Source organism: Triplophysa rosa, linkage group LG22, assembly GCF_024868665.1.
Source record: "Triplophysa rosa linkage group LG22, Trosa_1v2, whole genome shotgun sequence".
Classification (NCBI taxonomy): domain Eukaryota; kingdom Metazoa; phylum Chordata; class Actinopteri; order Cypriniformes; family Nemacheilidae; genus Triplophysa; species Triplophysa rosa.
In genome coordinates, this window is record NC_079911.1 from 7802730 (window position 1) to 7818156 (window position 15427).

The 15427-nt window shown below is 37.8% G+C and overlaps 1 protein-coding gene across 1 annotated transcript; it reads left to right on the forward strand.

The window, feature by feature from the left end:
* The first annotated feature begins 757 nt into the window (after window positions 1-757).
* pigo (phosphatidylinositol glycan anchor biosynthesis, class O) lies at window positions 758-15042 on the forward strand. The gene is made up of 11 exons (XM_057321686.1): window positions 758-969; window positions 2976-3457; window positions 4504-4647; window positions 4802-4925; window positions 5006-5165; window positions 7117-7296; window positions 7426-8971; window positions 9064-9267; window positions 11854-12041; window positions 12589-12659; window positions 13846-15042. Exons 2-11 carry the CDS (start codon window positions 2977-2979, stop codon window positions 13973-13975), a joined length of 3228 nt encoding a protein of 1075 aa, XP_057177669.1. The 5' UTR covers window positions 758-969; window position 2976; the 3' UTR covers window positions 13976-15042.
* Window positions 15043-15427: the final 385 nt, after the last annotated feature.

A 15427-nucleotide genomic window follows, 5' to 3' on the forward strand; every position in this document is an offset into this window, starting at 1 on the left:
TTCTGTGGTATTTCTAAATAAAATGACACATAATGACACTTAAATGCTAAAAAATAATAGAATTAATTCTTTTAAACTGAAGTTTTTTTCTCACATTCTTGCGTGTCTGAAAGTTCACATTATTCATTACATTGCAAGAAATCATATACATTTCTAAATATAAATTAGACATCTTTAAAACAAGATTAGAGAGGCATGAATGAAAACAGCTTATTTATATTAGATGTCATGTAAAATTTAGATGTCATGTAAAAAATAACCATAACTTGGCATGTTATACTAAGATTTGATATTGAACTGTATTTACTATATTATAAAAGAAAATAAGAATTTGTATAGTGAATAAACGAATTGCCAAACAAGAGTATTACATAAACATTTAAAAAGTAATGTGTTACCTTATGTCAAGGAAAAAATAGAATAAATACAGTAATTTTGTATTAATTTCTGTGTTTTTATTTAACAGCACCAGCTAATTCCATTAGGCAAACCTTTACCAGAAGCTCCAAAGTATTTTATCATTCAGTATTGGTTTCATGTTTTTATCACGTTAACACAACTATAATGCGTTTTATTTATAATAAAATTGTATTTGTTTGAAATGTGTCCTTGAAACGTCCTTCGACCATCTTGTGATGTTCACGTTTCATGCATACAAATTTAGCGATACGATGACTCTTACTTTGACAATCAGTAAACAGGCGACTTTTATTTTGATAATCGACTCCTAGCTGGACTCGCATACTGTGCATGTCAACGGAAGTGGAAACCGGGCTGCGCGATGACCAATATTAAAACAAAACCGACGTGCGACTCCTCTGCATGTCACCGAATGTCGAGCAGCAGTGAGGATCTGAGAGGATCTCTGCCAGATGTCGTTTAACCTGCGGCGCTTTAGCCCCCTCGCAGTGTATGTGCTGTGTACATTTAATTTCCCGAAAAGAGAGAGGACAAACGCAGCGAAGCAAGGTCAGTACTGGAAGCATGCAGCAGTCACACATGAATGAAACAGCAGCCATTTACCTTTATAAATCTCAATTACAAGTGCAATAATCCATAGTATGTACTAGTCAAGGCTGGGACGGCGCACATTTCACGTCACAGTCTTAATAGTTTGCGCTGTTGCAATTTTGAGGATGGAAGTATGCAACATTCCAAGTAATTTGCTGTGTAGGATAGCCTAGGTGTCCTAATGTATGATCTACCTAGTTGACAGCGATTTTAGCTTCATAGGAATGTTGAGTTTTTACATCTTATTTATATCTTCTATGTTTATAGACAAATTAAATTAGATTGGTTTATGCTATGCATAGGGCATAAACAGCAAATCTTTAAAACATTTCACTACTAAGGCATAAGAATCATCAGGCTACTTATAAATTTGGCTGTTTTTGCTTTTTCTAGAAAAAATGAAAGAATTTTGACTATACACAATCATTGTGAAAAAGCTTACAAGAAGGTATGTCATGGGACAGTTGCAACCCGGCTTATTCCTCTGGTCAGGAATGAGCTAGAGTGATGATGCTCATACTGCATATGATCAGTTAGCCCCTCCACCCTTCTGGAAGAAAATCAAACACGTGTGACCTTTCCTTCTAGCCAAGCCAAATTTCAAGATGAAAAAGTAATTTTTCTAATGCTCAGATTTTTTTCTCTTACTATCTTATTATACATTTATATCATTTAAATCAGTGTTTTCTTAGCTTCTAGAAGGCATTGCTACCAAGTGTCAAAGCTGTCGTGTCTAGCTAGAATAGCAATTTCTTTCATGGCTGCCAGTGTAGGGACAGTGTTGGGTGTAACTAGTTACTAAGTAATTAGTTACTGTAATTTAACTACTTTCCCCTTGAAAAGTAAAGTAAGGGATTACTCTTATTTTTTCTGTAATTTAATTATAGTTACTTTTGATGTAATTAAACTAAATACTTTGTGTAATAAATGTGTGTGCAATAGCGGAATTGAGATCAAAATTAAAAGTCTAACTTTAAAATCTGCGCTTTAATGTGTAATTCTCACATTTGTAATAGTTTGGTCAGTTAATAAGAGTACTTTATGTAGTTTAATATTATTTATTTGAATGAATTAAAAGAGCCCTTTCATGCCTATCCTTGAATCTCTTAACTAATCAAGGTTGATGTAGGATATAGAAAGTAATTAGTAATAAGTAACTAAATACTTTTTGGAGAGAGTAATTTGTACAGTAATCTGATTACACTATTGAATATGTAATTAGTAACTAGTAATTAATTACTTTTTCAGAGTAACTTACGCTGCTTATGATAACCGTGATGCAAAAAAGGGTCATATTAAGATAATACAATTATAATTTTATGTATTAATAAAGAACTCTTTCAATAGCCTCATTTTAAAGTAGATACTGTCAGACTAGACCACAATGTAGCCAACATTAAAAATATCGCGTAATAATAATAATCAAAATAATTCAAAATACTAAACATGGTTTGTTACTCATTACTTGGAAATATGTTTTTCCAATTTAGTCTTTATACAGTTAATTAACTGTTCACACACACAAACAAACAACAAAGTTCAGTTCAGAGAAGTGCGCACAAGTTTTTCGGGCCTTTTTTAGTATCTTGTTTTTTTATTTAAAATATTTTGCCAGTTTAACTTTTTAAAGACCTGGTTTGTTCACAAATAAAAAAAAGAAATTGCAAAAATATTGTTTAGAATATTTTTTATTACATTTTTGGATGTCGCAACTGTCCCTGTGGAGTGTTGCAACTGTCCCCTGTTATGGGGTCAGTTGCAACATTTGACTTTGTCTGTTCAAGTATAAATTGTGCGTATATTATCGTACATACGCATGTTACAGCAGTGTAGGTGGGTTGGGTAGCTGACAGATGTGGGTTTAACATATTAAATTTTGGCTTTCTACTAAGAACAGTCTTTGAGAAACTGAAGGAAATACAAAAAGTGTCTCCCCTACTCTTTATCTTTCCCCCTTGCTCTAGCATGAGGAGGCTCCCTGTCCTGTTGCCTCTCATCTGGGTCTGCTCAGTGTTCTACGTAGGTATCTTCTTGTTCGTGGGAGGCTTTTTATTAGTCAGACTGGAGGTCAACAGAACCAGCACCTGTGCGGACGTATTGTCTCCGGGAGCTCAGGTGAAGGGGGATTTCTGCCTGAGCGAGCCACGCTTTCGTAGGGCAGTGGTCTTGATCATCGACGCCCTCAAAGCTGACTTCACCCGCTACGATCCAGAGAACACGGCACCCAAACCGTTTGAGAATAAGCTGCCCGTGTTAGATGAAATGGGATCGTTGCACCCGTCTCATGCGAGACTTTACACCTTTCGGGCCGATCCCCCCACCACCACCATGCAGAGGATCAAGGGCTTTACAACAGGTTCTCTGCCCACGTTCATTGACGTGGGAAACAACTTTGCCTCCAATGCCATCCTGGAAGATAATCTGGTGCACCAGTTGGGCCAAGTGGGTGAGTGAAGCAGATTTTTTTTGTCCTTTTAGTTTGTGGGTGGATCTTGGGAATCCTGACAGGAATATGTGCAGGTCATGTTTTACCCCAAATTAAAGGGATAGTTCACCTCAAAGTAATAATTCTGTCATCACTTCTTTATCCTCATGTCTTTTAAGCCTATATTTGAGTCTTTCTTCTATGAAACACAAAAGAAGATATTTTGAGAAATATCTCAGTGGTTTTTGTGTTCGTACAGTGGAAGTAAATTGGAGCCAGTGTTTTTTGGTTGCCAACATTCTTCAACATATCTTCTGTGTTCTGCAGAAAACAGTCATACAGGGAATGACATTAGGATGAGTAAATGATGAAAGAATATTTTTTAGTTTTGGGTGAACTGTCCCTTTAAATTAAGCCTAAGCTTAACTATGCTTAACTAATGTATTATTATTATTATTAGTGGTATTATTATTATTATTACTTTCAAGTAATAAGCCCCCAATATCTTAAGCATAATGGCAAAAATATTATGCATTATATTTAAAAAAATAAAAGTTAAGTAATTTACTGTGAACTACTATGAAAATCATTGTAGTCGCAGAAAAACGTTATTATTGTAAACGCACACAAACAAATCATATGCCCTGAGCTTTTGTCATTTTATTGTTTATTTGTTTATTTTTATGTTGCTATATAAGATGAATAGATTTTTATTTTAGTTTTTATTATATTATTTATAATAAAAATGTTTTTAATTCTTTCTAATTTTTGCAATTTTAAGTTTTTCCAAAAAAATGTAGGCCAATATTTGATTTTAATAAACAGAAATTTTAAAGTATTTTTAAATCAATTTTTAGTAGACTAAAATAACCTTGATTCATGCAAGATATAACATCAAAGCAGTACAGTTCAGTCCTATCTTTTGTCAGAAGAAAATAATTTGAGCTAGTGTTATGTGTAGGAATTGTTTTATAGGTAAATGCATCTTCATTTCCAAACAGAAATGATTCTTAGATGTAGCTCTTCTCATTTTGTGTCTGATCATTTTTCTCCTCCATGGTTCAAAGGCAAAAGAGTTGTGTTCATGGGGGATGATACGTGGGTGAGTCTGTTCCCAAAGAAGTTCCACAGATCTCTGCCTTTCCCCTCCTTCAACGTGAAAGACCTGCACACCGTTGACAACGGCATTCTCCAAAACATCTATCCTACCAGTAAGCTGAATGCTTTATCCACCCATTTGAAACCAGCTTGGCGGGATAAAGATCTCACTTTGTTTACCTCCTAAACAAACATGCATACCTTATGTTTATGCTGTAAACACGGCTTCTGAACGAGTGGGTAACGGTTCTTGTTTGCTGTCCACAGTGGAGGGGGATGACTGGGATGTGTTGATCGCTCACTTCCTGGGTGTGGATCACTGCGGGCACAGATTTGGCCCTGATCACCCTGCGATGGCTGAGAAACTCTCACAGATGGATGGAGTCATCAGGTTCGCTTCTTCCCGCCCATGTTCTTTAACACATTTTCTTGTGTTACTCATTTTGTTTTCCGTTGCAATGCTGACCCCAGGTCAGTTATAAAGCGTCTGAAGAACGACACACTGTTGGTGGTGATGGGAGATCATGGAATGACAGACACTGGGGATCATGGGGGAGAAAGCCAGAAAGAGACGGACGCTGCCCTGTTTCTATACAGTTCCTCACCTTTATTTTCAGCTCCAGGATCTCAGGTAAACCATACACTGGTATCATTTGTCTGTCTTTTACCATGGTCAGATGAAGAAAGTGAAACTAGTAGGATGCTAGACTACTATCTGTCAATTGCCATAGTCACTTTACGTGTACTTAAAGGTGTAGTTCACCCCAAAATTAATTTTTTGACATTTTCTCACCCTCATGTCATCCCAGATGTATATGACTTCCTTTTCTCAGTTAAACATCAATTTGACATTAAAATGCTGTTACGTTCTGTTATATTTTTATATTTGGATGACTTATTATTGATGTTATGTAGGGCTGCACGATTAATTGTATTTGGATGCTTTCTAGACACCTCAGATTTAGGATATTTCCCAACTCAACCTGGAAATAATTTGTGGAACGGCACTCTTTTAATTTTAATAAATACTTTTATGGCCAGTTTCACAGAAAAGGCTTAAGGCTAGAATGTTTGAGCTGTTTTAAGTGAAAATAACTTGCCTTGACATATCTTAAAATATATAATTGCCGTTGTTTTGTCTCAAGATGCACACCAGTAATATTTTTTTCTAAGGCATTTTTATAATAGCGACTTTAATATCATAATTGAACTAAGGCATAGTCCTGGATTAACCTTGTCTGTAAAACCGGGCCCTAGTGTTTAAATGTTAATTAAACATTTGTAACATTTATGTTTTAATGCTACTAAATCCTTGTAATATTATTAAATCCAGACGTTATATCCTGGTTGACGGTGGGACATATCCTAAATCCAAGGTGACTGGAACGCAACTTTAATCCTGATAATGATTTCTCCCTCACACAATTAAATATGAATAATCAGTGCAATATTAATGTGTTAATAGCAAGCACAAAACATCATCACGAGAAGGTCAGAAATGGTTCATTCAGAGTTAAACGGTGGCAGATTATTACACATATAAATTGGCTGTAAATTGTAATAAATATGCTAATGTACACTACCGGTGAAAAGTTTTTGAACACTTGAAGGAAATGTTTCTTATTGTCTTAAAAGTATTTTTATCTGATGGTGTATGCTTAAATGTCTGAAATTAGTTTTATAGACAAGAACGAATTTTTGCCTATATAAACTTTTCTTTATTATAAACTCATAACATTTTATTAAATAAATATGTTTTTGAAGTATATTACTTTGACTATATAATGAAAAAAGAGCACCCAGTAAGGGCACAAAATAAAAGAGAAGTAGATGGAATGTTGTTTATAAAGCATTTTAGGCTGAAACCCCAAGAAGCTGCTTGAGACAATGGCATGTGAACATATCTGCAAATTCATAGTTCCCTTTGTGTTATTCTACTTTTACTATTTATGTGGATAAAATATAAGTGAGTGAGGAAGTGTTCATAAACTTGACCAGTAGTGTATATAATAATCTTGATTATTAATCGTGATTACAATTTTGAGCAAAATAATTGTGATTATCATTTTAGATATTATCATGCAGCCCTAGATGTATGTGTCTTTTAAAGCTTTAGCAAGTTTAGCAAACTCCCATTATATACAGTATAAACAGACAGTTTTTTTTAGTTATTTTGAAAAATATCTATGGTTTCAGCGGCAACAACATAAATGTTATGTGGCCCAAACTTAACTTCTGGTAGACCTCCACAAAGAATCAATAACTGTTAAGTAGTTTTAATTTAATTGAATACAATAAAATATGAATATAAATTTAGATTAATATAAATTAAATAAAAAACAAATTCTTATATTGTAACCAAACACAGAGAGGATGTAAACTTTGGGTCAGGACGTGCGTCCAATGAAACCATCCATAATAAGCAGAATCATTAGATTTTTCTAATAAAACTTACTCTAAAATGTCTGTGACCCTTATTATGACCCATGCACGGCACGGCAGCATATCCATATGTGTTTGCAGGTTTTACCTTTGTATATATTTTACTTCAAAAGCTGAACAGCTTGTTTATCTGTCTGTAGATAGAGCCCGAGGTAGTTCCTCAGACTGATTTAGTACCCACGCTAGCGTTGCTTTTGGGAGTTCCCATTCCTTACAGCAGCGTGGGCCAGGTTCTTCTGCCGCTGTTTCCTCAGAATGGCTCCCGGAGTGCACCTACAGGTCTCAGCCAGGCGGAGGCGCTGTGGATTAACGTCAAACAGGTTAAAGGCAATTTTCTTAGGCAGCATAGATGACACATTTCAAGGCTTAGCACTTGAATACATTTTTGGATCCTTGAATATTTATACGCTAAGATTAACGCAAACTCTCCCTGATTCGTTCATTTGAAGGTAAACCGCTTCCTGGAGACCTATTCCAACATGGCCAAAGACATCCCACCAGACAGTCTGTCCCGGCTGCGGGCTGACTTCTCCAACATTTCCTCGCAGTACTTAGATGCTGTCCACAAGGGTCGTCTCCCCTCTCCCGAACTAGTCGCCTCCATGCAGAACTATTTGACGGCTGTTCGAGAGACCTGCAGAGCTTCCTGGGCCCGTTTCAACCCTTTCAAGATGGCTGCGGGACTCATGATCTTGGGTCTCGCCTGTTTGTTGTGCTGCGTCATTTCTGAATTGTCTCATTTAGTAATTCAGGAGGGCTTTTTGAAGTTGCCCATTTTCTCAGGGTTGGTGGTGGGAATGGCAGTAGCTACAGTCCAACTGTTATCGCAAGGTTATTTGGAGCTTTCGTGGTGTCTGGGAGCTGCAGCGCTTTCGTCTGAAGTTTTGTTTTTGTGGAGGACTTGTGGAGTTTCTCCAAAAGATAGGTGGTGTCCTGATCGCCTCCTCACTCCGGCCCTGCTGGTGCTTTTCTTACGCTGTGCCTCGCTGCTTTCGGACAGTTACGTCATCTATGAAGGACACATTGTAACCTTTTTGCTCTTGACGTTGAGCGTGTATGTTCCACTTAGACTCAACTGGGACGGACTCTTGGTGCCACTTCCTCCACCAGATACCCAGAAGCCACCTTTGCTACGCCAAGCGGCATTGCCATCTTCAGTTGTTAGACGGGAGGCCACCGTCTTGCTGGTGTGGTTGGGGGTGTTGGTCGGGTCACTCTACGTTTCCCTCTCCTTCCACAATTGCCGGGAAGAGCAGGGAAGCTGTCAACCCTCCCCGTTCCTCTCCCCACTATCACGCGTGCAGGACAGCCAACTGCGTAACCTTCACTACGTGCTCTCTGTGGCCTCATTGGCCACATGGGTGTACCTTCTGCACCGTTGGCTTAGACACTACGGGAACCTTAACTGTTCCAGCTCGACTGTGTTTTCAGCCTGCTTCATCTTACCTATGGCTTGCGTTGGCATGGGGCTGCACTGGGCAGTAAGCGCCACCCCAGAGGACACCTTCAGGAACCTGTCCGAACTCATTAGCCTCGCCCATGTTTTCCTACCACGGGCCATCTTCTGCCTGTTGGGTCTGGGCTTGCTACTGTTGTGGGTGAACCCCATGACCGTATTCATCAAGTCACGGACCCCAGTGAACTCTCGTGGAACATTCCTCCCACCACCAAAGTACAGAGCCAGCACGGGTATTAGTCCGCAGGCTGAGCTGCATCATCTTATACCACAGCTGTACCAGCGGATCCGGCACTCGCTTGAGGATGGAGGCGTTGAGGCTGGTGAAGCAGACGACAGGCCAGCCGTGGAGGCATACGGGTTGGGTACGGTGTACTCTGCACCCCTCGTGCTGTTTTGTGGACTTCTGGGGCTGGTTTTGCTGCTGCTTCATCCTGAAGGAATGGCTCTGGTGTTCTTGCTTCTACTTCTGGAAGCTGGAGCGGTGTTACACATCCACGCCTGTAGCACCAACCTATCCAGTCTCTCCGTACACTCTAGTAAGAAGCAATCCAGTATTACATCGTATGCCTTTGATCTTTATACTTGAATGACCAAACTAATTCTCCACTCTCTACTTGAATTCTTTCAGGTGGTTACAGTGTGCCATGGGCTCCTGTGGTTTCATGGTCTCTGGCAGCTGCCCAGTTTTTCCATGCCACAGGACATCTCCCAACTTTCCCCTCCATCCAGTGGGGTGCTGCGTTTGTGGGATTTCCTCAAGGTCACACGGGCACTGTGCTTCCTGCCTCACTAGTGATCCTTAACACCTTCTCTTCTCACATCCTCTTTGCAGGTAAGTCTGATTTTAAAACAGATCTAATTTGATGTTTCTGAATAAGAATTCCTGTCAGCCAATCATAATCATAATTTTCTTTACCAGAGTCAAAGCCCTGGGGCATCCATTTATGGGTTAATGACGTATAACGACCACTTATCATGTGATACAACAAGTAATATCAATAATTGTATTAAATTAAAAATAAAATATTTTTTTGTGGCAGACATATGAATCTCTGATACAGTATGCTTAAGTGTATTATTTTAAAACATTTATATCAGTTGTATGCGATTTTCAGGAAAAATAAGTTAATTTTGTTATTATTTTTTAAGAAAATTATAGAACAAAAACATGAGATGATTACTTGCCAAAACTCAAATAAATGCAAATACTTGGTTTCTAAACACTTTAAATACTATAGATTTGTAAAAAAAAGATTGTTAAAGGCAGAATAGGTGATCCTGTCCAGAAACATTTTTTGTCACACTGGTTGGAAACCTCTTTACATCCTGATAGCAATCAATAAGTAAAGTGGTCCAATGATATTTTTATAATTATATTACGTCTGTGAAAGGTGTAGGACCAAAATAACGTTCGCCCAATCTTTACATTCGGGCCGAACGCAATGATTGATCGTGTGTACATTTTCAGTCAACGTATTTTGCATCCCACTGCGCACCCTGTTCACGCAGACACCATACGTCATCAGCGCGGTCACATACGCTGTGCAGACACAGCGGGAGAATAGCAGGTAAACAGCTGGAACCTAACTTTCCCCTTGTTAAATATGTGCAAGTTTGCAAGTGGCACTTGCAAAGGACGATGAAAAATAAAGACCATCTTAAAAATTGCTACGCCTATAAACTTCTAATCAGCAAAGAGGTGAAAGCAGAATTCCATTTGCGAATGCATTCCGGTCCCTGGCGGTCCGTTCATGGCCACTTTCCGGTGGTTTCCCACTCGCTTTCCGGGGAAACTCCCACTCGCTTGTTACTCCCTTTCGATCTGTTCGTGATTGTGTTCCGGAGGTTTCAACAGGAGATAGAAAAATCCTGTCCAAAACGGGAGTGTTGATGGGTATGATTATAATCGTTGCTTTTCCACACTGGGAGCAACTACGGGAGTCAAGGGTTTCAAATATGATGCCATGGTAACTTCTGGACAGGTTATGATTCTATTTTGATTATGTTGCTTATGTAGTTTGTGGACCTTTATGTATTACATCGTTACCCAGCGTCTAACTGGAACTGTGCTGAATCTAATCCCGTTTTAAAGCTGTTGTTTACGTTAGCGGTTTTCGCTATTGTAGTAACTTTGTTTATTTTGTACTGTAACATGTTCTCACTGGTGAATGAGACATGATTTAATTGGAATTGATCCAAGAGCTTCTGGTTTGTGCGTGTTCATGTGTTTTGGAGGAGGCTTGGCTTTGGACGGCTATTTGCATGATTTCAGTGCTAGCAGGCTAAAGTTAGCACCTTACCAAATCATCCATTTAAGCATGTCAAGTAAAGGAATTCATTTTAAGATAAATCACAGTCGCACTACATAACATTTTTAAGGCTATTGCCAATTCAAAAATCACTTAATTTTTTTAATCTGTATTCATGTGTACAGCACATTCTCAATGTTTGAATAACTGCAATATATACTGCAATGTATTTTCAAATTGGCATGTCCGAAATCATTATACGTCATTGACGCTTATATAATTGAATTCACAAATATTTAATTAACCTACTCTTAAAGCTGCAATCCATAACTTTTTTTGGTAAATTTTTTTAAACCTAAATCAGTCATGAAGCAAGTACATAAAAATAGTTTTTGATCTGAGCCATTACACTGTCCACTGGTCTCCAGAAAAATCTTTCAGATCCTCCATAATCTTTGCTTTTCCATCATCTTCTGCATATTTGAGCCAGTGTTTCTTATACATAATTTTTTTTCAAAATTTCTCTATATTTCTTACATTTTCGTAAATTTTTATGTTTACGTTTTATGTTTTTATGTAAATTTATATGTTTACGTAAACTTTTGACCACAACTACTGTATATGTACAAAGGTTATAGATGTGGACGAGAATGAATACAAAATATTACTACATGAGAGGATCAGCAAATATTAATAACAGATAGCAGATGTGTTTCCTGTGAGCTTCTTATTTTCTATGCATTTTGTTTGTGTATTAGAATAAAATCCTATTCCCAGATGTAGCTGCCTTTTTTGCCAAATAATTTTGTCCAGTAAATACCTTCAGTTAATATTTTGTCCATTTCGTATCCTACAGCTCATATTTAATCATTTAATCTAAGCTGAGGGAGAATTTAACACAAGTATTGTTGAACAATGCCCCTCCAGACATCACTTTCAACCTCTATTGCACAGAAAGCAACCTGCAATTTTATATTTCAAACATAGATGGCGATAAAGATGAAAAAGATATGGACTACACTGTAAAAAATGTTCACTACAGCATTACATTTCTAAAACATTCAACATTTTTGTGAAAGTACGCCTTGTTATATTCTAACCCTGGCAAATAAATCACAGTTCATCTGTCATTTGCGTTAATATTATCAACATATAAATTGTGCATGCAGTTGGCTGTCCTCTGCTGCTGTTTTGGCCTCTGGTGTGCGAGGTGCGTGGGAAACGATCTGCACGCTTAGTGGGAGGTGAGGAGAGCGAGGATGCTGTCATGGAGATGAGATTGAGAGAAAACCCTCAGAAGTTTAGCTCGGCCCTCCTGCAGCTCACTGCACGCTACCTCTTTGTGAATGGAGCACAGGTGGGTTCAAATTATCCACTTACCAAGAACAAGTCATGCACGCACATGAACACACGCTGACATGTGAAGACCTGTCCTGGTTTCCCTCTGTAGAGGCATGCATGTGTAAAATCACATATTTTGGGATATTTAGTTAAAGTAAAAAAAAAATACTGTCATTTATTCACTCTTGTCATGAAAAACCTGTATATGACTCTTTACAACACAAAAGAAGATATTTAGAAAAATGCCTCAGTGGTTTTGTGTCCATACAATGGAAGTCAATGGGTGAATGTTTTTGGTTACCAGCATTCTTCAAAATATCTTCTTTTGTGTTTTGCGGAAGAAAGCCGTTCAGGTTTGTAATGACAAGAGGGTGAATGAATGAAAGAAGTTTCATTTTTGAATGAGCTATCCCTTAGGTTACATCAGAAATGGACATTGAAGCCTAGCTAATGACCTTGCTAGTGTACTCAGGCTAATGTGATTTGTGCATTGTGTTTTGAATTTGTATAGGGTCTGCTTTAAATAAATAATGAAAATTTCCTACCTTTCTCACCTTATTTAGGTCTTTGCGTCGGTTTGCGCAGCAGCCATTCTCAGGAGACACCTTATGGTCTGGAAAGTGTTTGCACCTAAGTAAGTGTCAAACTCTTAAACTTATTGTTTCTCTCGCTTTGTTTTGCTTGCATTTTGTTATCTCTCTTATTTGAAATTACAAATGAAATGAACTAAGATGTGCAAAACTGCTTTTTTAGAATTAACTTGGTAGGTGTGCGTTAAAGGTCCAGTGTTGAGATTTAGCGGCATCTAATGGTGAGGTTGTGAATTGCAACGAACGGCTCACTCCCCCCTCCCTTTCGAAGCACTATGGCGGCTCTCACAGAACTAAGATGTTGTTACGTTTTCGCTTATTTGCCGAAGGAGATCACATATTTACGAAACGTGCTCTGTAGAGCAGTTTGTCCGTTTAGGGCTACTGTAGAAACAACATGGTGAATTCCATGTAAGGGGACCCGTGGTGTATGTAGACAGAAATAGCTCATTCTAAGGTCATTAAAACATTACATGTAGGGATGTAACGATTCACTCAGCTCACGATGCGATGCGAGTCACGATTCTGATCTCACGATGCGATTTATTCACGATTTACTCACGATTTATTTTTACAAAATGAGTTGAAACAAATTAGAAATGAACAACTTCCCTTGCATTATTTCTTAAATGCTTCACGTTTCGTTGTATAATAAAATAATGTTTTATTTGAAATAACAAAACTAAACTGCAATTTTATAACAAATTAATAATAGAAAAAGTCTCTTTAATATAAACAAACTAACACTGTCTGAGCTTTTCTTGGATTTTTTTGCATTTAAGAAATATCAGCATGTCCACGTTTAGATTTGCAGTGAAAATAGCGGCCCCTGCTGTTCAAAAAATGTATTGCGATTCAGTTCACTCCTCAACCGATTTGAATCGTCACTCATTATAACCGATTTTCAACCGGCTCATGGTGAATCGTTACATCCCTAATTACATGTAAGCTCTTTATACACCTTTGAAGATTGCATTTCTGTCAATAGATCCTCCCAAAAATTACACATTGCACCTTTAATGGGAAGAATATTGAGATTAACCTTTAGTAATTTTACACGTTGTGGCGCGCAAGGTTCTCTTCATTTTTATATGTTTGTGGGGGATTTTTAATACAATTTTGATATATTTGTGTATGCTTTTCTAAATTTAATATGATTATATTACTGGTAATATTAATTGTTTTAACAAAAAAAATCGTACTTTTTTTTTTTCTATTTTGTTTTTTCAGACTAATGTTTGAGGCATCTGGCTTCATCGTGGGCAGTGTGTTTGTGATGCTGGGGCTCATCATGGTGATGAGGGTGGACATAGCAGTGGGGGGCCTGTTTAAGAAACTCCTCTCTCAAAACTCGAGGTAACACTTGGACCACTCCCCCTTTTCTAAGAAGCCCATCTTGCCCATGTAGATCTCTTCAGAGATGTGGTGAGGAGATGCCTGGTCACCTTTTTCAACTCCACTGCCAAACACATGGATGGGAAACGATATTTGTTTAGCATCTCAACGTATCTCTTGTGGACCAAAGGGATCAAAGTGTCTCATTTGTGGAACGATTGTCAGAAACAAATATACTCAAATGTTATTTTATAAACAATATTTTAAAAGACTCCATCAAACAAGCTATGGAACTGAAAAGAGAGACGATCGTTTTTGCATGCCTTTATTACTGCCATGAAATAAAGTCGCTATAGGACAGATTATTTTGAAGGGCTATATGAAGTACACAGTGTTGCAAAGGCATGTTTGAACTTGGAAATCCTTCTATTCAAACATTGAAAAGCACAAGTGTGCTTGAGGGCATCAGTTTTTTAAGCAATGACTGTAACCATTCATGAAACATAAATTTTGGTGTTTTTTATGGGAGGAGTCCATTTCATTCTCCTGATTTTTCTTTTTACCTTTTTAATGCTTACCCGTGTTAACCTTTCCTAGCAATAACCGTAAGCGTCAGGGTCTAACCAAGCACTGAAAAGAAACTTCCTCATATTTCTAACGATTTTTCTTTTCTTTTTTTCTTTGGCTAGGCAAGATATCGACCTAGGTTACAGCTGACTAGCTTTAACGGTTGCCTTGATTTGTTGTTTGTGAATGAAACGTGTCTTCATTCAACGTGCATTGACTGTTATTTATTTATCTGTCATATTTAGTTCACTAATGGATTAAATGATTTTACCGATCTCATTTGTGTGAGAAATGTATGGGGAAATAATGACATCATGTGCTCAGGTTAATTTAGCCATAATGCAATAGAAGTGTTCTGCTCTGGATGATGCAGTTTTTGTGTGCGAGGGGTTGGCTTTTAATGACATCTTGATGTCTGGACTGTCTTAGAAGCTGTGAAAATCATTTTGATTGTTCCGATATTGTTTAATCAGATTCAAATCATTTTTGAAAGGGGTAAATAATTAAATATTTTCTATTTTGAAATGTTTTGCGTGTTGTGTTCTGTAGGAGCAGCGGTGAGCCTACAGAGGGCGCTGTTTAATCTAAAAACAATGTTTCTCTCACCCTGATAGACTCTTGTTTTCGATTTAGATCCCACTTCTTTAAGTTTTAGTGACCAAAATATTTGTGAATAACTGTTAACCACCTTGTCTCACATTATGCATAATGTTCAGACTCATTAAGCTCAGGAACAAACCTATACATATTTCTGCCATCAGGTTACAAGCCACACCCCAGGTGTTTGGCAGAGATGTGGCAGCGGCTACTGAGCAGCAGACTTTCACCGGTGTGGACAAAATGTAAAAATTTTAATGGGTTCTTCTATTCCAAGTTATCTTGTCACGTTGCGTCGCGCCGCATCCGGTGT